The following is a 26317-nucleotide window of genomic DNA, read 5'->3' on the forward strand; positions in this document are numbered from 1 at the left end:
ATGCACAACCTCGAGAACTGGTGGTCTGAATCCTGAATTTAGAGTCGCATCTCAAACATAACCTATCATTTTATGTGCTGTGACAGTTGTTTAAGGCTTCCCTCTGGGAGTTTTAAATAACTCTGCTTTACCAACTGCATCAGTCATAACAGTGCACATGTGTCTGTGTGCGCGCGCGTCCCCCTCTCTCTCTCTCTCTCTCACCTGGGATCTTCCAAGTATTACTATGCAGTTACCAATGAATTATGACAGATTAAATATTAAAATGTATATTGCGTCTAGGAGAGGTGCAGGGAATGGTAAAATAAAAGCAATCTTTGTTTTGATGCAGCTGTGACTTGCCAGAGATTATAGGGTCATAGAGAAGGAAACGAGCCTATTGGGGAGTTTATATTACCAGTAACTCCCCACATCAGGTTAACCGGTCTCAAAGTACAATCAGTATTCTGTTTGTCTTGATTCCTTGTGAGTATCTGTGCAGAGCGTGTTTACAGTGCCCGCTTTGACTCCAGCATAGTTAAAAACTAAAAATTCACAACATCAGGTTATCAATCAGCGAGTTACGAGGTTTGGTTTGCAAGGCATTTTCCAGCTGCACTGAACAGATGGCTTTCGAGTTTCTCGATGCAGCTTCACTCACTTGCTGCAAATATCCCAAATAATCCACCCAGCAAACACCCTCCCCCGCCCTGCCCCAAATATTGGGCCTTTCTTCCTGAAATTCCCAAAAGACAGTGTCTGCACATCAGTGACACAAGATATGGCTGTCACATCGGGGGAGGTTACTCAGTAACAGAAAGGCACTAGCGCAAGGCTTCAGGGCATCTCAAAGCACTTTACAATCAATCAAGTATTTGACGTGTAGTCACAGTTGCAACGCAGGAAACCGAGCAGCCAATTTGCGCACAGCAAGCTCCCACAAGCAACAGTGCGATAAACGACCGGGTTATCTGTTATTAAGAAATAGAGACAGGAAATGGTGGGAAAACTTAGCAGGTCTGGCAGCATCTGTAGAGAGAGAAAAACAGGGTTAACGTTTCGAAGCCAAAATTACTCTTCTTCAGTTCCAAAGTGTCATATTGGACACAAAGCACTAACTCTGTTTCTCTCTCCACAGATGTCACCAGACCTGCTGAGTTTCTCCACCATTTTCTGCTCTTATTTCAAATTTCCAGCACCTGCAGTATTTTTGCTTTTATCTGTTTTTGTGATGTTGAGAGAGTGATAAACATTGGTCAGGACACCAGGAAAGCTGTTCTTACACAATAATCCCACAGGATTTATCATCATTCACCCAGAGGGGTCAACTCAACCTCACATCCAGGGGTGGCACCTCCAGGAGTGCGCCATTCCCTCAGTACCACCCCACCGGCAGTGCAGCACTCCCTCAGTACCACCCCACCGGCAGTGCAGCACTCCCTCAGTACCACCCCACCGGCAGTGCAGCACTCCCTCAGTACCACCCCACCGGCAGTGCAGCACTCCCTCAGTACCACCCCACCGGCAGTGCAGCACTCCCTCAGTACCACCCCACCGGCAGTGCAGCACTCCCTCAGTACCACCCCACCGGCAGTGCAGCACTCCCTCAGTACCACCCCACCGGCAGTGCAGCACTCCCTCAGTATGGCCCTCCGAAGGTGCAGCACTTCCTTGGTATGACCCTCCAACAGTGCAGCACTCCCTCAGTACTGACCCTCCAACAGTGCGGCACTCCCTCAGTACTGACCCTCCGACAGTGCGGCACTCCCTCAGTACTGACCCTCTGACAGCGTGACGCTCCCTCAGTACTGACCCTCCGACAGTGCGGCGCGGCCTCAGTACTGACCCTCTGACAGTGCGGCACTCCCTCAGTACTGACCCTCTGACAGTGCGGCACTCCCTCAGTACTGACCCTCTGACAGTGCGGAGCTCCCTCAGTACTGACCCTCTGACAGTGCGGCACTCCCTCAGTACTGACCCTCCGACAGTTCGGCACTCCCTCAGTACTGACCCTCTGACAGTGCGGCACTCCTTCAGTACTGACCCTCTGACAGTGCGGCACTCCCTCAGTACTGACCCTCTGACAGTGCGGAGCTCCCTCAGTACTGACCCTCTGACAGTGCGGCACTCCCTCAGCACTGACCCTCTGACAGTGCTGCACTCCCTCAGCACTGACCCTCTGACAGTGCGGCACTCCCTCAGTACTGACCCTCTGACAGTGCGGCACTCCCTCAGTACTGACCCTCTGACAGTGCGGAGCTCCCTCAGTACTGACCCTCTGACAGTGCGGCACTCCCTCAGCACTGACCCTCTGACAGTGCTGCACTCCCTCAGCACTGACCCTCTGACAGTGCTGCACTCCCTCAGTACTGACCCTCCGACAGTTTGATGCTCCCTTGAAACTATGCTGACCCCCTTTGTGGTCCATGAGATGAGGTGTTTGGTTGGGAGTTGAACCCATTACCTGTGCTAAGCGTGGATTTGAGCTCCAGCGAACTGCTATTCAAATGAAAATGACGCTAAAATCAGTCTCACCTTTCGCGTCCGGCGTGGGCCAGTGTGGCTCTGCAGCATGCGGACTCCGCGTGGCCTGGTACGCAGCGTTCCAGGGGGGCTCGGACTGGGATTGGGATGAAAGGAAAAGAAAAATTAACAATGTTATAGGGGAAGGGCGGGGAGGGAGGGCAAGGGAGAGAGCGAGCGCACACGGGAGAGAGAGAGCGAGAGAGAGAATGCAGGGGATGGGAGGAGAGAGAGAGAGCGCACAGGGGAAGGGGAGGGAGAGAGAGAGAGAGAGAGTGCTCAGGGGAGGGAGAGAGAGAGAGAGAGAGAGTGAGTGTAGGGGAGGGAGAGAGAGAGAGTGCAGGGGAGGGAGGGGGAGAGAGAGAGCGTGCAGGGGAGAGAGAGAGAGAGAGAGCGAGAGTGCAGGGGAGGGAGGGAGAGAGAGAGAGAGAGTGAGTGTAGGGGAAGGAGAGAAAGAGAGAGAGAGTGCAGGGGAGGGAGAGAGAGAGAGAGAGCGAGAGAGTGCTCAGGGGAGGGAGAGAGAGAGAGAGAGCGAGAGAGTGCTCAGGGGAGGGAGAGAGAGAGAGAGAGCGAGAGAGTGCTCAGGGGAGGGAGAGAGAGAGTGCAGGAGAGGGAGAGAGAGAGAGAGAGCGAGAGAGTGCTCAGGGGAGGGAGAGAGCGAGAGAGAGTGAGTGTAGGGGAAGGAGAGAAAGAGAGAGAGAGTGCAGGGGAGGGAGAGAGAGAAAGAGAGCGAGAGAGAGTGAGTGTAGGGGAAGGAGAGAAAGAGAGAGAGTGTGCAGGGGAGAGAGAGAGAGAGAGAGTGTGCAGGGGAGGCAGGGAGAGTGTGTGCAGGGGAGGGAGGGAGAGAGAGAGAGAGAGAGTGTGCAGGGGAGGCAGGGAGAGAGTGTGCAGGGGAGAGAGAGAGAGAGAGAGAGTGCAGGAGAGAGAGAGAGAGAGTGTTCAGGGGAGGGGAGGGAGAGGGAGAGAGAGTGTGTACGCGCGCGCAGGGGAGGGAGAGAGAAAATGAGCTGGGGAGGGAGAGTGAGAGAGAGCACGAGCATGGGCGGAGCAAGGAGAGAAGCAAAGAGGATTAGATGGAGGCCGAAGAATTACATTTAATAATAAACACAATAGCACGGATGCTGTGAAGTGAACAAAGTATAACTGATCGGGGGAGGGGTTGTGGAGGGGTAGCATTGTTAATCAAAGAGCGCATTGGTGCACTCGTTGGAGATGACCTTGGTTCAGGAGATCAGGATGTAGAATTGGTTTGGGTGGAGATGAGGAATAGTAGGGAAAAAAGTAATTAGCATCTACAGGCCCCTAACAGTAGCCACAGCATAGGACAATTCAGCATAGGACAATTCAGCATAGGACAATTCCGCATAGGACAATTCAGCATAGGACAATTCAGCATAGGACAATTCAGCATAGGACAATTCAGCATAGGACAATTCAGCATAGGACAATTCAGCATAGGACAATTCCGCATAGGACAATTCAGCATAGGACAATTGTGTGCTTGTGATAGAGGAACGGCAAACCATGGGTGATTTTAATCTACATATGAACTGGAAAAATCAGACTGGTAGTAGTAGCCTGGATGAGTTCTTAGAATGCTTTCGAGATAGTTTTTTGGGGCAGCATGTTCTGGAACCAACCAGAGAGCAGGTTATATTAGACTCGGTATTGTGTAATGTGACAGGATTAATTAATGACCTCAAGGTAAAGGTACCCTTAGGTAGCAGCGACCACAATATGATTGAATTTTACATCCAGTTTGAAAGGGGGAAGAGTGGGTCTAAGACTAGCATCTTAAACTTAAATAAGGGCAACTATATGGGGATGAAAGCTGAGCAGCCAAAGTGAACTGGGAAACCAGGCTTGAGGATAGATCAATAGAGAAGCAGTGGGAGACATTTAAGGGGATATTTCAGAGTATTGAGAACAAGTACGTTCCTATAATAAAGAAAAATTCCAAGGGGAGGACCCACCATCCATGGTTAACTAAAGAAGTTAAGGAAAGCATCAAACTTAAGGAAAGAGCATATAACTGCGCAAAGATGAGTGGCAGGACAGGTGATAGGTCGGAATATAAAGAATGACAGGTAATAACTAAAAGATTAACCAGGAGAAAGAAATTAGAGTGTGAGAGGAAGCTAGCTAGAAATGTAAAAACAGATAGCAAGAGTTTCTACAGATATTTAAAAAGGAAAAGAGTAGAGTGTTGGTCCTCTAGAGAGTGACAGTGGGGAGTTAATAGTAGATAATAAGGAAATAGCAGAAGAAATGAACAAATATTTTGCTTCTGTGTTCACTATAGAGGATACAAAAAACATTCCAGTAATAGCTGCAAATCAGGAGGTGAAAGGGAGAGAGGGACTTGGTGAATCTGAAATCACTAGGGAAACGGTACTGAGCAAATTGATGGCGCTGTGGGCTGACAAGTCTCTGGGTCCCAATGGACTATATCTTGGGGTTTTAAAAGAGGCGGCTAATGAGGTAGTTGATGTGCTGGTGTCAATTTTCCAAAATTCACTAGATTCTGGTCTGAATTGGCAGCGACGGGGAGAAGGCTATCCATCAGCCTTCCCGCCATGACTTACTCAGGGCAGAGGTGGGAGGGCAGCAGGGTCCTCACCTGCCATCCTCCCACCCCCAAACTCGCCACGAGGGAGGACATTAGACTCTACCTATGGCATCTAAAGCACAGAATGGTGCCATTCAACCCATCATTCCCGTGGTGCCCTTTGAAAGAGCTATCCAATTAGTTACACTCCAACAGTCCGGAAATGAGCAAATATAACCCCTCTATTCAAGAAGGGAGGCAGAAAACAGGAAACTATAGGCCTGTTAGCTTAACGTCTGTCATGGGGAGGTTGTTGGAATCGATCATTAAGGTTATAGCTGGGCACTTAGAAGAGCTCAAGGCAATCGGGAAGAGTCAGCATGGTTTTGTGAAAGGAAAGTCATTTTTAACCAATTTATTGGAGCTTTTTGAAGGAGTAATTCGCACAGTGGGTAAAGGGGAGCCTGTAGATGTACTGTACTTGGATTTCCAGAAGGCGTTTGATAAGATGCCACATGAAAGATTATTACGAAAAATAAAAGCGCATGGTGTAGTGAGTAATATATTGGCATGGATAGAAGATTGGCTGGTTGGCAGAAAGCAGAGAGTATGCACAGATGGGTCTTTTTCGAATTGACAGGATGTGACGAGTGGATTCCTGCAGGGGTCTGTGCTCAACTTCTTACAATTTACATCAATGACTTAGATGAGGGGGGTGAAGACATGGTAACTAAATTTGCAGATGACACAAAGATAGGTAGGAAAGTATGTTGTAAAGAGGACATGAGAAAGCTGCAGATGGATATAGATAGGTTGAGTGAGTGGGCAAAGATCTGGCAAATGGAGTTTAATGTGGGAAAGTGTGAAGTTGTTCATTTTGGCAGGAAGAAAAAAGCAGAGTGTTACTTAAATGGAGAACGGCTGCATAATTCTGAGGTGCAGAGGGATCTAGGTGTTCTAGTGCATGAGTCACAAAAAGTTAGTATGCAGGTACAGCAAGTAATTAAGAAGGCTAATGGAATGCTGTCCTTTATTCCGAGAGGGATTGAACATAAAAATTAAGGATGTGATGCTTCAGTTATACAGGGGCATTGGTGAGACTGCACCTCGAATACTGTGTGCAGTTTTGGTCGCCTTATTTAAGGAAGGGTGTAATTGCGTTGGAGGCTGTCCAGAGGAGGTTTACTAGATTGATACCTGGAATGAGTGGGTTGTCTTATGAGGAAAGGTTGGACAGACTGGGCTTGTTTCCACTGGAGTTTAGAAGAGTGAGGGGTGATTTGATTGAAGTATATAAGATCCTGAATGGTCTTGACAAGGTGGACGTTGAAAGGATGTTTCCTCTTGTGGGTGAGTCCAGAACTAGGGGGGCACTGTTTTAAAATTAGGGGACACCCATTTATAATGGAGATGAGGAAAAAATTTTTCTCTCAAAGGGTTGTGCAACTTTGGAACTCTCTGTCTCAGAAGGCGGAGGGGCCGGGGTCATTGAATATTTTTAAGGCAGAAGTAGATAGATTCTTGTTAGGCAAGGGAATCAAAGGTTATCGGGGGTTAGATGGGAATGTGGAACTCGAAACACAAGAAGATCAGCCATGATCTTATTGAATGGCGGAGCAGGCTCGAGGGGCCGAATGGTCTACTCCTGTTCCTATTTCTTATGTTCTTATGGGGCGAGATACTGAGGCAACTGATGTCAACAAAAGGGTTTATAATCCACGTCCTGGTTTAAATCAAGTCTTCAGGTGTAAGAGGTGGGACGAGGAATATGGGTGCAAAACGAGAAGAAAAAGAGTGATCGATGTCAGTGGAACTCGAAAACAAAATGAGTCTGGAATCGATTCGGTTATTGCGAAAAGATGCCTTTCTGTGCATACCGGTCTGTAATGTGCATGTGGGGCATTCGGTCCAGCTGGTGGGTAGTGGATCTGCCAATCGTAACCCCCGTAGACATTGCCAGGGTGAGCAAGGGGAGGGTACTGTAGCTGGTAGGGAGGCGGGCAGTAAGGGCCATGTGCCCCAGGAGGTGGGTCCGATGACCTTCTCTCACTCGACACCTGTGAAAACAACCAAACCGATGTAAATGAGCTATTACCACCGTACCCAATATAGATTCTGATGGCGTAACAGTCAGGAAAGAAAAAGACTTTCATTTCTATGGAACCCTTCACCATCCCAGCATGCTCCAAAGTGCTTTGCAGCAAGTGAAATACTTTATTTTGAAGTGTAGTCACTGTTGGAATGTTGAAAGCATCAAGGCCAATTTGTGCATAGCAAGCTCCCACAATCAACAATTAGATAAATGATCAAATAATCTTTCTTTTTAAAATGGTGCTGATTGAGGGATATATATTGTAACAGGACATGGTGAAGAATATCCCCTCCTCTTCTTCGCAAAGAGTCATGGGATCTTCCACATCCAATGATCCAATGACTGTTTCTCTAATAATCATGTTTCACCTCCGCCCTCTTCAAATTAATTAGGCCAGTCTAAGTTCAGGGGGGTCATGAGCTGAAATGATCCTTTTACACGTTATCCAGTGTGCACTACTTATGGGTTTAATGCCACATTCAAAACTTGGCACCTCTAACAGTGCAGCATTCCCTCACTGGGCGTGTCAGCCTGGATTTGGTGCTCAAGTTTCCGATGGGAGTCGAACTGGCAGCCTTCCAGCTCAGACGCTAGGTTGCATTGGCCACTGAGCCACAGCTAATGCCTGAGGAGTTCCCGCCCGTCGGATCTTCTGTTGAAATCAGAGTTGGGGTGGGTTGCGGAAAACCGGCATTCCACCCAGTCTTACAGAATTCCCACTTGGAGAGGGGGTTAAAATGAACTCTCATGCCGACTGGCAGGTTAGCAAGAGTGAATTCGTAGAAAGGAGCAACATCGATAGCACAGGGTAAGCTTAGTAACTGCCTCATCTCGAACACACACACACATAAAACTGTGCTCCCTCACTCTGCAAACTCGCAGGAACACTGCACAGCTCAGATAAGGCAAGGATCATCATCTATTTATTATTTCTGATTTTTCTTATCGGTGGTATGTTTCTCCCGCCAACTATTTGCCCAAGAGTAACATGACAGAGAGTGAGATGGGAAGCCTACAGTGTAAAGAAATTTAAATTATAGGGACCAGCCCTTTCAGGGGTGAAATTGGGAAACACTTTTTCCACACAGCGTGGTGGAAGTTTGGACCTGGTTCCCCACAAACGGCAAATGATTTTTAAAAATTCCTTCACAGGATGTGTGTCGCTGGTTAGGCCAGCATTTATTGCCTTTCCCTAATTGCCCTTGAGAAGGTGGTGGTGAGCTGCCTCGAACCGCTGCAGTCCATGTGGTGTAGGTACACCCACAGTGCTGTTAGGAAGGGAGCTCCAGGATTTTGACCCAGCGACAGTGAAGGAACAGCGATATATTTCCAATTCAGGATGGTGAGTGTCTTGGAGGGGAACTTTCAGGTGGTGGTGTTCCCATCTATCTGCTGCCCTTGTCCTTCTAGTTGGTAGAGCTCACAGGTTTGGAAGGTGCTATCAAAGGTGAGTTGCTGCAGTGCATCTTGTAGATGGTACACACTGCTGCTACTGTGCATCAGTGGTGGAGAGAGTGAATATTTAAGAGGTGACAATCAAGCGGACTGCTTTGTCCTGGATGGTCAGGGCTTCTTGAGTGTTGTTGGAGCTCCAGGCAAATGGAGAGTATTCCATCACACAACTGACTTGTGCCTTGTAGATGGTGGATGGCCTTTGGGGAGTCAGGAGGTGAGTTATTTGCCACAGAATTCCCAGCCTCTGACCTGCTCTTGTAGCCACAGTATTTATATGGTTAGCCCAGTTCAATTTCTGGTCAATGGTAACCCCCCAGGATGTTGATAGTGGGAGATTTGGTGATGGTAATGCCATCGAATGTCAAGGGGCGATAGTTGGATTCTCTCTTGTTGGAGATGGTCATTGCCTGACACTTGTGTAGTGCGAATGTTATTTGCCACTTGTCAGCCCAAGCCTGGATATTGCCCAGGTCTTGCTGCATTTGGACATGGCCTGCTTCAGTATCTGAGTCGCTGTGAATGGTTCTGAACATTGCGCAATCATCAGCGAACATCCCCACTTCTGACCTTATGATAGAAGGAAGGCCATTGTTGAAGCAGCTGAAGATGGTTGGGCCGAGGACACTACCCTGAGGAACTCCTGCAGTGATGTCCTGGAGCTGAGATGATTGGCCTCCCACAACCACACCCATCTTTGTTTGTGCTAGGTATGACTCCAACCAGTGGAGAGTTTTCCCCTCGATTCTCATTGACAGTTTTGCTAGGGCTCCTTGATGCCACAACTGGTTAAACGCGGCCTTGATGTCAAGGGCAGTCGCTCTCACCTCTGCTCACAAATTCACTCTTTTGTCCACGTTTGGATCAATTGTTAGTTTTAAATTTGGGACTGATAGATTTTTGTCAGCCAGCGGCAAGGCAAAGGCGGGTATGTGGAATTAGGTCACAGATCAGCCTCGATCTCATTGAATGGCAGAATAAGCTCGAGGGAATGAATGGTCTCCTGATGCTCCTGTGTGACTCAAATAATCAAATTTACTTTGAATTTTGAACCCCAATTCCCATCTATCAGCCACACTCTCAGTTGCTGCTCCCCGCACCCAGTGGGAGATGAATACCTGTTTCTGATGCTTCAGCAGTCTCTGAATTTTTTCCTTTTCCAACTTCTCCTTCTGATAATCTTCCTGATAAATTCTCAGCTAAGAAAGAGCAGACAAGAGAGCTGTAAGCAGCTGAGAGCAGGGACAGTACAGACTGACAGATACGAGAGATAAGGGAAAGGACAAGACGGAGAGGGTATGGAGAGAGACACGCTGCAGTATCAGTTTAACAAACAAAGTGCAGAGACTTGGCTGAGTGCGGGTGTCAAAAAACTCAGTAAACTGTTCTAGCTGAGCTGGGAAACAACTCCAAACCTTGGGAATTGGGATAGGTTGACAGAAGGCAGGTAGCAACGACAAGAAACTGAATCAGTCCCCGAACTGGCAGGAGGAACAAATGACTGCAGTGTATACAATGGTACCATATTCCCACAACGCAGCCCATCACTGATAAACTCCCTCGGCAACATCCTGTGCCCCCTGGGTAACCTCTCGCAACATCTTGCCACACGTAGCTTTCACCTCTGAAGGAAAGAAAAGCCAAGTGTGTTCCGCTACATTGTTTTGGGGGGGATTGGTTATTTCATGGGATCGGACCCGGGATTGGAGGTAGTTAGTGCAAGATCCTGTGGTGGGCTCCCCACGTTCCTTCACCTGCTCCCTCACCTTGGGAAGGAAAGGCAGTGGAAATGCTTCGGAGAAGAGCAGCGAGAAACTAAGTCAACCGCCCTAATCACGAGGCACTGTAAAGGCAAGCAAGACCCCCGTGGCATTGCTCATAGATAGAGAGAAAGAACGAACGAACGAACTTGCATTTCAAAAGTGCCCTTCATGACCTTGGGATATCCTGAAGTGCTTTACAGTCAACAAAATACTTTCTTTCTGAAGTGTAATTACTGTTGTAACGTAAGAAATACAACAGCCAATTTGCGTACAGCAAGCTCCCACAAACACAGACAGCAAAGTGATAATAAAGGCAAAATACTGCAGATGCTGGAAATCTGAAATAAAAACAGAAAAAGCTGAAAAACTCAGGAGGCCTGGCAGCATCTGTGGCGAGAGAAACAGAGTTAACGTTTCGGGACTGTATGACTCTGCTTCAGAGCAAAGTGATAATCTGTTTTTATTTCAGTGATGTCGGCTGAGAGATGAATATTGGCTCAGGACAAAGGGAAGAACATTCCTTTTCTTCTTTGAAATAATGGCTCTGGGATCTTCTATGTCTACCTGAGGGGGCAGACAGGGCCTCAGGTTAATGTCACATTTGAAAGACAACAACTCTAGACAGTGCGGCACTCCCTCAGTACTTCACTGGGAGTGACCGACTGGATTAGGTTAGTGCTCCCCACTCAATGACTGGGAAGGGAAGAAAAGTGCATAGTACAGCTCAGTGGGTAGCACTCTCACCTCAAGTGTCGAAGGCTGTGGGTTCAACTCCTACTTCAGAGACTTGAGCCCAGAAATATAGGCTGACACAATTACTGCGGTACTGAGGGTGCAGTGCACCGCCAGGGTTGCTGTCTTTCAGATGCAATATTAAACTGAGGCCCCACCTGCCCTCTCAGATGAATCTAAAGATCCCATGGTATTATTTTGAAGAGCAGAATCAGAGGAATTCTCCCTGGTGTCCTTGCCAACATTTATCCTTCAACCAACATCACAAAACAGATTATTTGCACATTATCCACATTGCTGTTTGTGGGAGCTTGCTGAACACAAATTGGTTGCCACATTTTTTTTTTATATTCACTCATGGGATGCGGGCATCGCTGGCTAGGCCAACATTTACTGCCCATCCCTAATTGCCCTCGAGAAGGTGGTGGTGAGCTGCCTTCTTGAACCGCTGCAGCCTATGTGGTGTAGGTACACCCACAGTGCTGTTAGGGAGGGAGTTCCAGGATTTTGACCCAGCGACATTGAAGGAATAATGATATATTTCCAAGTCAGGATGGTGAGTGGCTTGGAGGGGAACTTCCAGGTGGTGGCGTTCCCATTTATCTGCTGCCCTCGTCCTTCGAGGTGGGAGCAGTCGTGGGATTGGAAAGGTGTTGTGGAAGGAGACTTGGTGTGTTCCTGCAGTGCATCTTGTAGATGGTGCACACTGCTGCCACTATGCACCGGTGGTGGAGGGAGTGAATGTGGATGTGGTGCCAATGAAGCAGCTGCTTTGTCCTGGATGGTGTCAAGCTTCTAGTGTTGTTGGAGCTGCACTCATCCAGGCAAGTGGGGAATATTCCATCACACTCCTGACCTGTGTCTTGTAAATGGTGGACAGGCTTTGGGGAGTCAGGAGATGAGTTACTTGCCACAGGATTCATAGCCTCAGACTGCTCTTGTAGCCACAGTATTTATATGGCTAGTCCAGTTCTGTTTCTAGTCAAGGGCAACTCCCAGGATGTTGATAGCGGGGGATCCAGCGATGGTAATGCCATTGTACGTCAAGGGACGATGGTTAGATTCTCTGTTGTTGGAGATGGCACTTGTGTGGCATGAATGTTATTCGCCACTTGTCAGCCCAAGCCTGGATACTGTCCAGGTCTTGCTGCATTTGGACATGGACTGCTTCAGTACCTGAGGAGTCGCGAATGGTGCTGAACATCATCAGGGAATATCCTCATTTCTGACCTTATGATGGAAGTAAAGTCATAGATGAAGCAGCTGAAGATGGCTGGGACTAGGTCACTGAGGAATTCCTGCAGTGATGTCCTGGAACTGAGATCGCTGACCTCCAGCAACCACAATTGTCAGGAAAATATAATCATTTTCATAATGTTATTGGAATTTATTGTAAGGTGGGAATGGTGAGCGTATGTGTGAGTGGGGGGTGGGTGGAGAGAAACTTAATGGAATTAAAGACCAGCTGGTCTGAAGGCTTTGATGTATCAGAAGAGAAGCTAGGTTTGAAATGTTAAATTGGTAAACATGGCTGAAGTTTTAGAATGTGAGGTGTAAAGGGAAAATTTGCATTTTTACATAAACCAGGGTAATCTGAATTTCAAAAGAGGTGGTGAAATGTTACACTTAGCCAGGAGAAGCCAAACAGTGTGTTTATTTTTCCCAAAGCTTACTGATAAAATTGGTACTATGAAAGATGTTTTTTATCAGAAAAGTAGAGTTGAAATGACACATTGGGACAATGGGATTTACATTAAAGGAGAAACCTATATAAAGGAGAATAGGTTGTGTGTAAGAGGAAGGAATTCTAAGATCTAACAAGTGTGAAAAGGCTCCAGCCTCTAAGCCTCAAGTTGCTGTCTACACGAACTGAGGTGAAGAAAACTCACTTTGAATTCAACTGTTCAGGGTATCGTGTTACCTTGCCTGGGTCACTGTCGCCTTAACAGAGGTGTAACTGGGAGTTAGATTAACTAGGGGAGCTAGGAGTTATCATAGTAGTAATTTGTTAACCTATGTATGTGCTTTAAAACAGTTTTTTTATTAATCAATGTTTAATTTAGTTTTGTAAGAAACCTATAAGACTTGGTGGTCTTATTACTACTAAATTCAGGGCACACATCTCGAAATAAATACAAATTGTAAAATAGTTATGGCAGTTGTTTCAAGTTTCCCTCTGGGATTTGAATAACTCAGCATTTACCATCCGCTGTGCCATAACACAATTGTCTTCCTCTGTGTTAAGTATGACTTCAACCAGTGGAGACTTTCCCCCGATTCCCATTGACTCCAGTTTTGCTAGGGATCGCTGACTTGGTTAAACATGGCCTTGATGTCAAGGGCAGTCACTCTCACCTCACCCAGGGAGTTCAGCTCTTTTATCCATGTTTGAACCAAAGCTGTAATGAGCTCAGGAGCTGAATGACCCTGGCAGAACCCAAACTGAGCATCAATGAGCAAGTTATTGCTAAGCAAGTGACACTTGATAGCACTGTTGGTGACTCCTTCCATAACTTTACTGATGATCGAGAGTAGACTGAAGGGGTGGTAATTGGCTGGGTTGGATTTGTCCTGCTTTTTGTGTACAGGACATACCAGGTCAATTTTCTATATTGCTGGGTAGATGCCAGTGCTGTAGCTGTACTGGAACAGCTTGGCTAGGGGCGCGGCAAGTTCTGGTGCTTCAGTAGTATTGCCGGAATATTGTCATGGCCCATAGCCTTTGCAGTATCCAGTGTCTTCAGCCGTTTCTTGGTATCACATGGAGTGAATCGAATTTGGCTGTAGACTGGCATCTATGATTCTGGGGACCTCAGGAGAAGGCCAAGATGGATCATCCACTTGGCACTTCTGGCTGAAGACGGTGCAAATACTTCAGTCTTATCTTTTGCACTGATGTGCTGGGCACCACCATCATTGAGGATGGGGATATTTGTGGAGCCTCCTCCTCCGGTGAGTTGTTTAATTGTCCACCACCATTCACGACTGGATGTAGCAGGACTGCAGAGCTTAGATCTGATCCGTTGATTGTGAGATTGCTTAGCCCTGTCTATCACTTGCTGTTTATGCTGCTTGGCATGTAAGTAGTCCTGTGTTGCAGTTTCACAAGGTTGATACCTCATTTTAAGGTATGCCTGATGCTGCTTCTGGCATGTACTCCTGCACTCTTCATTGAACCAGCGTTGATCCCCTGGCCTGATGATAATGGTAGAGTGGGGGATATGCCAGGCCATGAGGTTACAGATTGTAGTTGAGTACAATTCTGCTGCTGCTGCTGATGGCCCACAGCGCCTCATGGATACCCAGTCTTGAGTTGCTAGGTCTGTTCGAAATCTATCCCATTTAGCACAGTGGTAGTGCCACACAAGACAATGGAGGGTATCCTCAATGTGAAGATGGGACTTTGTCTCCACAATGACTGTGCAGTGATCACTCCTACCGATACTATCATGGACAGATGCATCTGCGGCAGGCAGGTTGGTGAGGATGAGGTCAAGTATGTTTTTCCCTCCAGTTGGTTTCCTCACCACCTGCCACAGACCCAGTCTAGCAGCTATGTCCTTTAGGACTCAGCCATTTAGGTCAGTAGTGTTGCTACCAAGCCACTCTTGGTGATGGACATTGAAGTCCTCCACCCAGAGTACATTCTGCACCATTGCCGCCCTCAGTGCTTCCTCCAAGTGGTGTTCAACATGGAGGAGCACTAATTCATCAGCTGAGGGAGGGCGGTATGTGGTAATCAGCAGGAGGTTTCCTTGCCCATGTTTGACCTGATGCCATGAGACTTCGTGGGGGCTGGAGTCAATGTTGAGGACTCCCACAGGAGCTCCCTCCTGACTGTATACCACTGTGCCGCCACCTCTGCTGGGTCTGTTCTGCTGATGAGAAAGGGCATACCCAGGGATGGTCATGGTGGTGTCTGGGGCATTATCTGTAGAGTATGATTCTGTGAGTATAGCTATGTCAGGCTGTTGCTTGACTTGTTTTTGAAACACAATTTTAGCACAGGCCCCTAGATGTTAGTCAGGGGAACTTTGCAAGGTCGACAGGGCTGAGTTTACTGTTGTTGTCTCCGGTGCCTAAGCCGATGTCGCGTGGTCTGTCCGGTTTCATTCCTTATATACTTCGTAGCGATTTATACAACTGAGTAGTTTGCTCGGCCACTTCAGAGGGGCAGTTAAGAGTCAACCGCATTGCTGAAGGTCAGAAGTCACATGTAGGCCAGACCAGGTAAGGATGGCAGATTTCCTTCTCTGAAGGACACTGGTGAACCAGATGGGTTTTTATGACAATCGACAATGGTTTCATGGTCATCATTAGATTTTTAATTCCAGACTTTTTTTTGAATTCAAATCCACCATTTGCCATGGGTGGGGTTCAAACCCAGAGCATTACCCAGGATCTCTGGATTACTCATCCAGTGACAATACCACTCTGCCACCATCTCATCTACGTTATAACTGTGACTGTGCTTCAGATAAAAAAAGTACTTCATTGGCTGTAAAGCACTTTGGGAGATAGCGACAGGCGCTAGAGAAATGAAAGTCTAAATAATGAACTCTTGAGTGACACATCGATAGGCTGAAACCCTGATAGTAATAAAAACAAAAAACTGCGGATGCTGGAAATCCAAAACAAAAACAGAATTCCGAAACGTCAACTCTTTTCTTCTCCGCCGATGCTGCCAGACCTGCTGAGTTTTTCCAGGTAATTCTGTTTTTGTTTTGAAACCCTGATAGTGTTAGGAGCTGCTCGAGGTTGTGGATTTTCACAGTTGAAATCCTGGACACAGCTGAGAGTAGCTGAATAGGGAAAAAAAAAAATTCGCTGGGTCACTAAAAATAAATGGAGTTTCTGCATTTTCTTTCAACACTGTTGTTTACTGGCTAAAACACATTGGAGATGTTTGACCGGATGTGGTGCTTGGGGATGGGAAGTCACGTGATAAAATCTCTAGAGTTTATGACCTTATTTGGTTATATGATTGTGTGCAGAAGGCTGATTTCGCTGGGCTGTGTAAACACGACAGGGTGCAAGAGGGTTCGAGTTTGGAACGCATGTCAAAGTTCGGCAGGGTCAGCGAGACAGCTCAGCGCCCATGTGGCAAACGAGACTGGGACTAAATGGTGCAGCAATGATCCGAGGCCGGTTAAAAGCTTCTCAGGATGTAAAAGGGGCCACGCTTGCTGTGTGTGAAAAGACTGCACAGTGATCTCCATCCATCTGTCCACTCCTCGCACCAGGTCAGCACATTGGAACCCTGCTTCCACTGACTGGCAATAATCCATTGGCTTTGGTTGACTTCACCTCCAACTATTTAATTCTTAGCCCTCATCCATTGTCAGCATCGACACTTGGAAGAGGGCAGAGCAAGGAAAAACTGAGATTAAAGAATAGAAGGATAAAGAGTCAGCCGGAGAGAAAATAAGAACAGGAAAAAAAAGAGTAAAAACAAAAAACTGCGGATGCTGGAAATCCAAAACAAAAACAGAAATACCTGGAAAAACTCAGCAGGTCTGGCAGCATCGGCGGAGAAGAAAAGAGTTGACGTTTCGAGTCCTCATGACCCTCCAACAGAACTGAAAAGAGTAGCTTGGTCGAACAGAACTCGGGTATTGCTGAGAAAAAAGAAACATGTCGAAGTTTTGCGTCTTGCACTCATCAGGACACTTTGCCAGAAGTGTTCTTGGTATTCTCGCGAAATGTCCTGATGAGTGCAGAACAAAAAGCTTCGGCGTGTCTCTTTTTTTTTCCAAAAAGACGACAGACGGGGAACAAAAAAAAAGAGAAGGGAAGAGAGAAGGAGCAAGAACTTCAGTGAAGAGACAGCGAGAAAGTAGATAGGGAGTAAGAATGAGAGGGAGGGAGACAGAAAGAAGAAAGAGACAAAGAGAAAGTAAATGAGAGAACAAAGGGAACAAGAGGAGACAAAGGGGGACAGAAAGAAACAGAGAGCAACACAAGGGGAGCGACCATCACTCTGTACCTGGGTGTTCAGCAACATGATTTCTGATTGGACCTTTTCAAGTTTCTGTTTCAGCTCTTCCTTTTCCTCATTCATGCGCTCTCGGTCACTTCTCTCCCTCTGAAAATCTTCTTCAAATATTTTAACCTATTGAGGGAAGAAAATTCATGGGTAACTAAAGTCAGACCTTGACTTGTTCACATCACTCACAAATACCTCAAGATACTTTCCATCTGGCTCATACTTTTGTTGTGCAGCAAGGGGAAAAGAGATTACTGCACGGGCGATGAATGAGCAGGTCAATCTCCTTTTTGTGATTTTGCTCGAGGGTAGAACATAGAAACAGGACAAGGCCATGCAGCCCCCTCAAGCCTGATCCATCATCCAATGAGATCATGGCTGATCTGTGAGCTAACTCCGTAGGCCCCACCTTTGCCCCATATCTATTAACAGCTTTGGTTAACAAAAATCTGTCAAACAATCTCAGATTTAACCTTAACGCTTGACCCTGCATTAACTGCCCTTTGCGGAAGAGTGCTCCAAATTTCTACCACCCTTTGTCGGTGAAGTGCTACCGAACATCATTCCTGAAAGGTCCGACTCTAATTTTTAAGACTCTGCCTCCTCGTCCTCGCCTCCCCAGCCAGCAGAGATAGTTTCTCAGCAGGTCAGGCAGCATCTGTGGAGAGAAACAGAGCTAACGTTACAGGTCAAAAATGACCTTTCATCAGAACTCTTTCAACAGACAGTTCTAATGGAAGGTCGTTTTCACCCAAAATGTTAACTGTTTCTCTCTCCATGGGTGTTGCCTGACCTGCTGAGTATTTCCAGCATTTTTTTTGTTTTTATTTCAGATTTGCAGCACCCGCAGTATTTGCCTTTTAGAAATAGCTTCTCTTATGTATCCTATCAATTCATAATAATATCTTCAAAACTTCCAACCCTAACCATTTAAATTCCAGATGCTGCTTTTTCAAATTCTTTTTGTTTTACCTCCAGTAGCTAGTGAGTTTTCTCCTTTTGTCTCCAAGCTCAGAGGCTGTAACTTGCTATTACGCTACTAAACTAATAACTTGAGTATTGCTGAAAAAGAGAGACATGCTGTCAAAGCTTATCTTCTTGCACTCATCAGGACAGATGCAAGAATACCAAATTTCAAAGGGAGCAACAAATTACTAACTAGTTAACTGATCAAGTAAAATGAACAAATAAGGTTAGACAGACATGGCAGAGCAGGTGGTGTGCCATAGCTGCAACATGTGCTAATTTGTGGACACCACTGTGCTCCCAGACAATCTTATCTCCATCCACTGTCTGCAGCTGGAGTCTGAGCTGTAGATATTATGGGACAGCAGGGAGAGGGGGAAGAGTTACCTGGACACTTTCTTCCAAGGTGGGGGGGAATTCGCACCCATTAAGTTCAGTAGAACTTTACAGTTGGTTAATGGTCATGGATAGGAGGGTGTGGCTGTGAGTCAGGCAGGTATGGGATCCAGAATGTGGTAAAGTAGGAGCCTCAGCCCTTGACTTTGACCAGCAGGTATGGAGATATTTGTTCCTGGTGTAAGCGAGAACAAGGATTTCAGGGTGGATGAGTAAACTGACAATAGCACCATGGCGCAGAACGCCATTCAAGCTGGGGGAGTAAAAAAGGAACGTGGAGGATGGAGGACGGTATAGTCAGGTGGATAGATACAGTTCTCTGAATCCACAACCAGGAGTTCTGAAAGTTACGTTGCCTGCCCGGTGCCAGGGCTAAAGACGCGCCCTCATGGCTGGTGACAAACTTGGAGTTGCCATACGAACATGCAAACAAGGAGCAGGAGTAGGCCATTCAGCCCCTCGAGCCTGCTCCGCCATTTAATAAGATCATGGCTGATCTTATAGTAACCTGAAATCTGCATCCCACCTACCCCCGATAACCTATCGCCCCCTTGATTACCAAGAATCTATCCACTTCTGTCTTAAAAATATTCAAAGACTCTGCTTCCACCGCCTTTTCAGGAAGAGAGTTCCAAAGACTCAAGACTCTGCGTGAAAAAATTTCGCCTCATCTGTTTCAAATGGGTGACCCCTTATTTTTAAAGGGTGACCCCTAGTTCTAGATTCTCCCACAAGAAAAGACATTCTCTCCACATCCACCCTGTCAAGACCACTCAGGATCTTATATGTTTCAATCAAGTCACCTCTTACTCTTCTAAACTCCAGTGGATACAAGCCTGGTCTGTCCAACCTTTCTTCATTACATTCCAGGTATAAGTCTGGTAAACCTTCTCTGAACTGCTTCCAATGTATTTACATCCTTCCTTAAATATGGTGTCCAATGCTGTACACAGTACTCCAAATGTGGTCTCACTAGTGCCCTGTACAACTGAAGCATAACCTCCCTATTTTTGTATTCAATTCCCCTCGCAATAAATGATAACATTCTATTAACTTTCCTAATTACTTGCTGTACCTACATACTAGCCTTTTGTGATTCATGCACTAGGACACCCAGATCCCTCTGCACCTCAGAGCTCTGCAATCTCTCACCATTTAGATAATATGCTTCCCTTTTATTCTTCCTGCCAAAATGGACAATTTCACATTTTCCCATGTTATATTCCATTTGCCAGATCTTTGCTCATTCACTTAACCAATCTATATATTTTTGTAACCTCTTTATGTTCCCTTCACAATTTACTTTCCTACCTATCTCTGTGTCATCATCAAACTTGGCAACCAGTGGCACAAATAGAGATAGATGGTTTAGGTCTACTTGCCATTCCACAGACATGGTCACAAGGTGACCAAGTTTGGGAAATAAATATTCCAGAGCATACAACATTTTGAAAAGACAGGCAGAATGAAAAAGAACGAGAGACATCCCTGATAATAAAGGACGACAGATGGACATTAGAACAGAAGATCAGAAAGTAGAATCAGTATGGATGGAGATTAGGAATAACAAGGGTCAGAAAAGACTAGTGAGAGTAATTTATAGGCCCCCTAACAGTAGTTATTCTGTTGGTCAGGTCAATAAGCAGAAATTATCAGAGCTTGTAACAAAGGCAATGTAATAATCGTGGGGGACTCCAATCTTCATATAGACTGGGGGCAGATTGGCAATAGTAGTCTGGAAGATGAATTTGCAGGATGCTTTTGCGACAGTTTTCTGGAACGATACTTTGCAAAACTGACTTGGGATAAAGCTATTTTAGATCTAATATTGTGCAATGAGTCAGAATTAATTGGTAATCTTTTAATAAAACATTCTCTACAAAGGAGTGGTCATAATACAATTCAATTCCACGTTAAGTTTAAAAGTGACATACTCCAGACAGGAATCTTAAACTTAAACAAAGCCAAGTACCTAGGTGAGAGGCTGGCTAAGGTGGACTGAGTAAATAGACTAAAAGGTATGGTGGTGAATAAACAGTGGGAAACATTGAAGGAAACTATTCAAAATGTTCAACAAAAATACATTCATTTAAAATTAAAAATTCAGCAAGATCGATTGACCCATGGCTTACCAGGAAGGTTGAAGATAGCATTAGATTAGAAAAAGCTTATAATGTTGGCAGAAACAGGAAACATTATCATGGAGGACGAGAAAATGGTAGAGACATTCAATAAATATTATGTATATGTCTTCACAGTAGAAGACGACACAAATTACATACCAGGAATAGTGGGTATCCAAAAGGAAGTGAGGAACTTAAGGTAATTAATATCAGCAAAGAAAAAATATGAGAGAAACTTAAGGAGCTACAAGCCAACATAGCCCTTGGACCTGATGACCTATAGCCCAGGGTTCCCAAAGTGATGCCTGCAGAGGCGCACTAGTTATGATTTCCTAAATGCAAAGTCAGCATGTTTTTTACAAAAAGAAAATACTATTTTATTCGAGGTTTATTAGAAATGTCAAATTTATTTGAGTGTTTTTGAGGACGTAACTAGTCAGGTAGATAGAGGGGAACCTGTAGATGTAGCATAGTTGGATTTCAAAAAGGCATTTGTCAAGGTGCCAGACAAAATGTTAATAATGCAAGCTAAGGGTTCGTGGAGTTGTGGCCAGCAGTGGAGGGGTGGGGGGGGGGTGGTGTGTGTGTGTGTGTGACATATTAGCGTGGATAGTGGATTGTTTAATGGAGAGGGAGCAGAGAGTAGTGATAAAACAGCACATTTTCAAGTTGGCTGGCTGTGACTAGTGGGGTGCCGCAAGGATCAGTGCTGGGGCGCCAGCTATTTATAATCTACATTCATGACTTAGACACATTACTCTCATTCTTTCCATCTAAGTTTGCTGACAATACAAAGCGAAGTATGAATGTAAGCTGTGAGGAGGACACAAAGCGGCTGCAAAGGGATAGAGACGGGTTAAGTGAATGGGCAGCAAGATGAGAAGAGTATTCTCTTGGGAAGTGTGAGGCTGTTCACTTCACTAGTAAGAATAGAAAAGCAGAATAATTTTTTTTAAATATGTGGAACTTTTAAATGTTGATGTTCAGAGGGAATTGAGGAACACAGAAGTTAGCATGCAAGTAGGGCAAGCAATTAGGAAGCCAAATGGAACGCTGACTTTTATTGCAATGGGGATTGAGGTGTAAGAATAAACAAGTCTTGCTGCAATTCTACGAGACCATACCTGGAATACTATGCCCAGTTTTATCCTCCATATTTAAGGAACGGTATACTTATCTTGGAGGCAGTACAGAGAAGGCTCACTAGATTGATTCCTGCGATGAGAGAGTTGGCCTATAACGAGAAGCTGAGTAAACTGGGCCTATGCTCTCTGAAATTTAGAAGAATGAGAGGTGATCTCATACATACAGGATTCTGAAGGGGTTTAATAGGGGTAACCACCGAGAGGTTATTTCTCCTGGCTGGGGAACCTAGAACACGGAGGGGGAGTGGGGGGGCATAGCCTCGGGATAAGGGGCCCATCATTTGGGACTGAGATGAGGAGAAATTTCTTCACACAGAAAGTTGGGAATTTTTGGAATTCTCTACTTCGGAGGATTGTGGATGCTCAATCGGCGAATACATTGAAGGCTGAGATAGACGTATTTTTGATCTCTCTTGGGGGTTCAAGGGATATGGAGCAAGTAGGAAAGTGGATTTGAGGCAGAAGATCAGCCATGATCATATTGAATGGCACAGAATGGCTCAAGGGGACGAAGGGTGTTTCCTCCTGCTCCTAATTTCTTGTGTTCCTATTCCTGAGGTGCCGGGCCCAGAACTGAATGCTGTACAAGAAAAATGGGATCTAACCCCAAAGCTCTATGTAACCAGTCATTTGGTAGCACAGAATTTGAGTATTGCTGAAAAATATGAGTTATGTTGAGGCTTTTCTTCTTATGCTCATTAGGACACTTCGCAAGAACGCCAAATAAGGGGAAAACAACAATTTATACTGTATGTGAAGAGAGTGCTGATTTGGTTGGCAGAGTCCGCTTGCTAACCAATTCAGCACTCTCTTCACATACAGTACAAATTGTTGTTTTCCCCTTATTTGGCATTCTTGCAAAGTGTTCTGCTCAGTGTAAGAAAAGGTTTGACATGTCTCTTTTTTCAGCAATACTTCATGTAACTGTAAGATAACTTTGACCTCCAGAGGTAAAGGCCAACATTCCATTAGCATTTGAAATTATTTTTTGTTCCTGACTTTCAACAATTTCTGTACTTGGACCTACTAAAACCCACTGCTCATCCACAGGTCCTAGCTTATCTTTTTAGCAAATACTCCTGTTTATCTTTATTAGATCCAAAGTGATTGACCTCATACTTTCCCCACACTGAACTCCTCCTACCACAGTTTTTCCTACTCACTGTGTATCAGTGACCCTTCATAGCTTTCTGCTCCCTTCTGCATTGTTTACAGTGCCACATATCTTGGACTTGTTTGTTTGTTTTATTCATTCACAGGATGTGGGCTTCGCTGGCTGGGCCAGCATTTATTGCCCATCCCTAGTTGCCCTTGAGAAGGTGATGGTGAGCTGCCTGGGGTGGGTGAGAGACAGGAGATGGAGGGGAAAGGGATATGAAATAGAGGGCCAATTCTAACAGGACCTAATGCTACCCCAAACCAAGTGCGGCCTACTTGGGAAAGGCGAGGAATCAAGCCTGGGCCTTTCCTGTCTATGTGGCCCAGTTATTCCTTCATTTATTTATGAGCAGTCCTAAGTTCCTGGGGGACACCACTTGTCACATCCTGCCAATTGGAGTGCATACCCATTTCCCCTGCTCTGTCTCCGTCTCCAACCTCCTAAACAATTCTCTGTCCAAGACAATAGGTTATCTCCAACACTGTGCACTCATGTTGTTCATCACAGTGGTAGGCGTTAGGCAGTGCCTTAGAGAGAGGCGGAGAGGTTTAGGGAGGGAATTCCAGAGCTTGGGACCCAGGCAGCCAAAGGCACTGTCACCAGGTCCTCTATTTCCTATCCCTTTCCCCTCCACCCCTCGTCTCTCCCCCACCCCAGGCAATCAAGTTTGCTGACATGGACTGCAGCGGTTCAAGAAAGCGGCTCACCATCACCTTCTCAAGGGCAACTAGGGATGGGCAATAAATGCTGGCCCAGCCAGCGAATCCCACATCCCATGAATGCTCAAGAGGCCAGGATTGGAGGAGCACAGAGATTTTAGAGGGTTGTGGGACAGGGGCAGAGTGCAGGTCTGGAGGAGGTTACAGAGTTAGGGAGTGGGGCAAAGCCATGGTGAGGAGGTTACAGGATTATCAATAAAACAGAGAAAGAAAAAGTTTGCAAGAAAGGATTTACTCACCTGCTGTTTGAGGACATCGATCTGTGTCAGCAGCTCAGTTCTCCTTGTGTTCATGCACGATTCCCCAGCATTGCTAAACAGAGGTGGGTGTGGAGTCGATGGCTGGACTGTAAGAGCTTCCTCCAAGGCCTGTAGAGAGAGAGAGAGAGACGTCTGCTCAACAAAGATCAGTGACAGGAGGAAGACTGGCTGGAGTGGGGGAGAGGCAGGGGATGGAGGGGAAGTGGGTACGAAATAGAGGGTCAATTGTAAGAGGGCCTAACGCTGCCCCAAACCCAATGTGGCCTGATCAGCAAAGGCCAGATCAAGCCTGGGCCTTTCCTGTCTATGTGGCCCATCTATTCACAGACTACTGAAAAACCAATCTGGGGGCTAGTGTCGGGGTGCTCTACAGGGATTCATCTGGGGGATTGTTTCATCAATGAGTGGAACGTGATCTCTAACGAGCCGGATAATATTTACACGGCCTTTTGTTGAATTGAATGGAACTCATTCCCAGATAAAACATGCCTGTGTCAGGAGCTCAATGGCGGGGAACTGAGGTAAACAAGGAGCCAGATCACCAGCGGTCTGCGGAAGGTGGAGTTAGAGAAGGGTTAAATAACCTTCTTCCTTGATGTACAATTCTATGAACCTAAATGTATACAACCTACTTGAGTCCAAATAAGATTCTTAAACTTATACAAAGCCAATTTCAAAGGCGTGAGGGAAAGAGCTTGATGGATAAATAGACTCAAAGGTACGGCAGTAAGTAATGGTGAGGAACATTTAAAGAAATGATTCAGCAAAGGAGATGGAGAAAGGTTGAATAACCTTCTGCCTTGCTGTACGATCCTGTGAACACAACGTAGGCTAGAGATCGAGTCTGCGAACTCCTGAATCTAAGAGGCTCCATGACTAACCTTGTTGAGGCGTTGAATTTCTTTCTCTTGGTATTCCCTCTGTTTGGTAAGGGGCAGGACCTGGTTCTGCAGACACTGGTTCCTCTGTTTCAGCTCTTTAATTTCTGTTAAACACCTTTCCTTTTCACTCTGAAGGACGAAGCAAGACAAAGGACCTCAGTGGATTTTGCAAATTGTTTTAAATTAAAATGATGTAACTTTTCTCCAGCAGCCCTTTCACATCTCAAGGACATCAAAGTGTAACTCAGAGAGACAGTGAGGGGACAAGGGAGTGAGCAAAAAAAAAGTCAGAGTCACAGATCCATTATAGCACAGAAGAAGGCCATTCAATCCATCAAGTCCGAGAGAGAACACGCGAGAGAGAGGAGGAGAGCGCGCGCCACAGAGCGAGGGGGAGAGCGCGCGCCACAGAGCGAGGGGGAGAGCGCGCGCCACAGAGCGAGGGGGAGAGCGCGCGCCACAGAGCGAGGGGGAGAGCGCGCGCCACAGAGAGAGGCGGAGAGCGCGCGCCACAGAGAGAGGCGGAGAGCGCGCGCCACAGAGAGAGGGGGAGAGCGCGCGCCACAGAGAGAGGGGGAGAGCGCGGCGAGCGAGAGAGAGGGGGAGAGCGCGGGCGAGCGAGAGAGAGAGAGAGCGCGGGCGAGCGAGAGAGAGAGAGAGCGCGGGCGAGCGAGAGAGAGAGAGCGCGGGCGAGCGAGAGAGAGAGAGAGCGCGGGCGAGCGAGAGAGAGAGAGGGCGCGGGCGAGCGAGAGAGAGAGAGAGCGCGGGCGAGCGAGAGAGAGAGCGCGGGCGAGCGAGAGAGAGAGAGAGCGCGGGCGAGCGAGAGAGAGAGAGAGCGCGGCGAGCGAGAGAGAGAGAGAGCGCGGGCGAGCGAGAGAGAGAGAGAGCGCGGGCGAGCGAGAGAGAGAGAGAGCGCGGGCGAGCGAGAGAGAGAGAGAGCGCGGGCGAGCGAGAGAGAGAGAGCGCGGGCGAGCGAGAGAGAGAGAGAGCGCGCGAGAGAGAGAGAGAGAGCGCGCGAGAGAGAGAGCGCGGGCGAGCGAGAGAGAGAGAGAGCGCGGGCGAGCGAGAGAGAGAGAGAGCGCGGGCGAGCGAGAGAGAGAGAGAGCGCGGGCGAGCGAGAGAGAGAGAGAGCGCGGGCGAGCGAGAGAGAGAGAGAGCGCGGGCGAGCGAGAGAGAGAGAGAGCGCGGGCGAGCGAGAGAGAGAGAGAGCGCGGGCGAGCGAGAGAGAGAGAGAGCGCGGGCGAGCCGAGAGAGAGAGAGCGCGAGAGAGAGCGCGCGAGAGAGAGAGCGCGCGAGAGAGAGAGCTCGCGAGAGAGAGAGCGCGCGAGAGAGAGAGAGCGCGAGAGAGAGAGAGCGCGAGAGAGAGAGAGCGCGAGAGAGAGAGAGCGCGAGAGAGAGAGAGAGAGAGAGAGAAAGAGAGAGAGAGAGAGCGCGAGAGAGAGAGAGAGAGAGCGTGCGAGAGAGAGAGAGAGAGAGCGCGGGCGAGCGAGAGAGAGAGAGCGCGGGCGAGCGAGAGAGAGAGAGAGCGCGCGCGAGAGAGAGAGAGAGAGAGAGAGAGAGAGAGAGCGCGCGCGAGAGAGAGAGAGAGAGAGA

General features: G+C 47.0%; 1 protein-coding gene across 1 annotated transcript in view; it reads right to left on the bottom strand.

The window, feature by feature from the left end:
* Positions 1–26317, bottom strand: part of tnip1 (TNFAIP3 interacting protein 1) — a 122411-nt gene that overhangs the window by 5252 nt on the left and 90842 nt on the right. The window contains exons 11-16 of the mRNA XM_078551256.1: positions 24725–24853; positions 23823–23951; positions 17076–17201; positions 9713–9793; positions 6928–7107; positions 2515–2599 (exon numbers count right to left, since the gene is read on the bottom strand). Of these exons, the coding sequence (XP_078407382.1) occupies positions 2515–2599; positions 6928–7107; positions 9713–9793; positions 17076–17201; positions 23823–23951; positions 24725–24853 (730 nt within the window). The remainder of the gene's footprint in view (positions 1–2514; positions 2600–6927; positions 7108–9712; positions 9794–17075; positions 17202–23822; positions 23952–24724; positions 24854–26317) is intronic.

The sequence above is a fragment of the Cetorhinus maximus genome, chromosome 10 (assembly GCF_964194155.1).
Source record: "Cetorhinus maximus chromosome 10, sCetMax3.hap1.1, whole genome shotgun sequence".
NCBI classification, from domain to species: domain Eukaryota; kingdom Metazoa; phylum Chordata; class Chondrichthyes; order Lamniformes; family Cetorhinidae; genus Cetorhinus; species Cetorhinus maximus.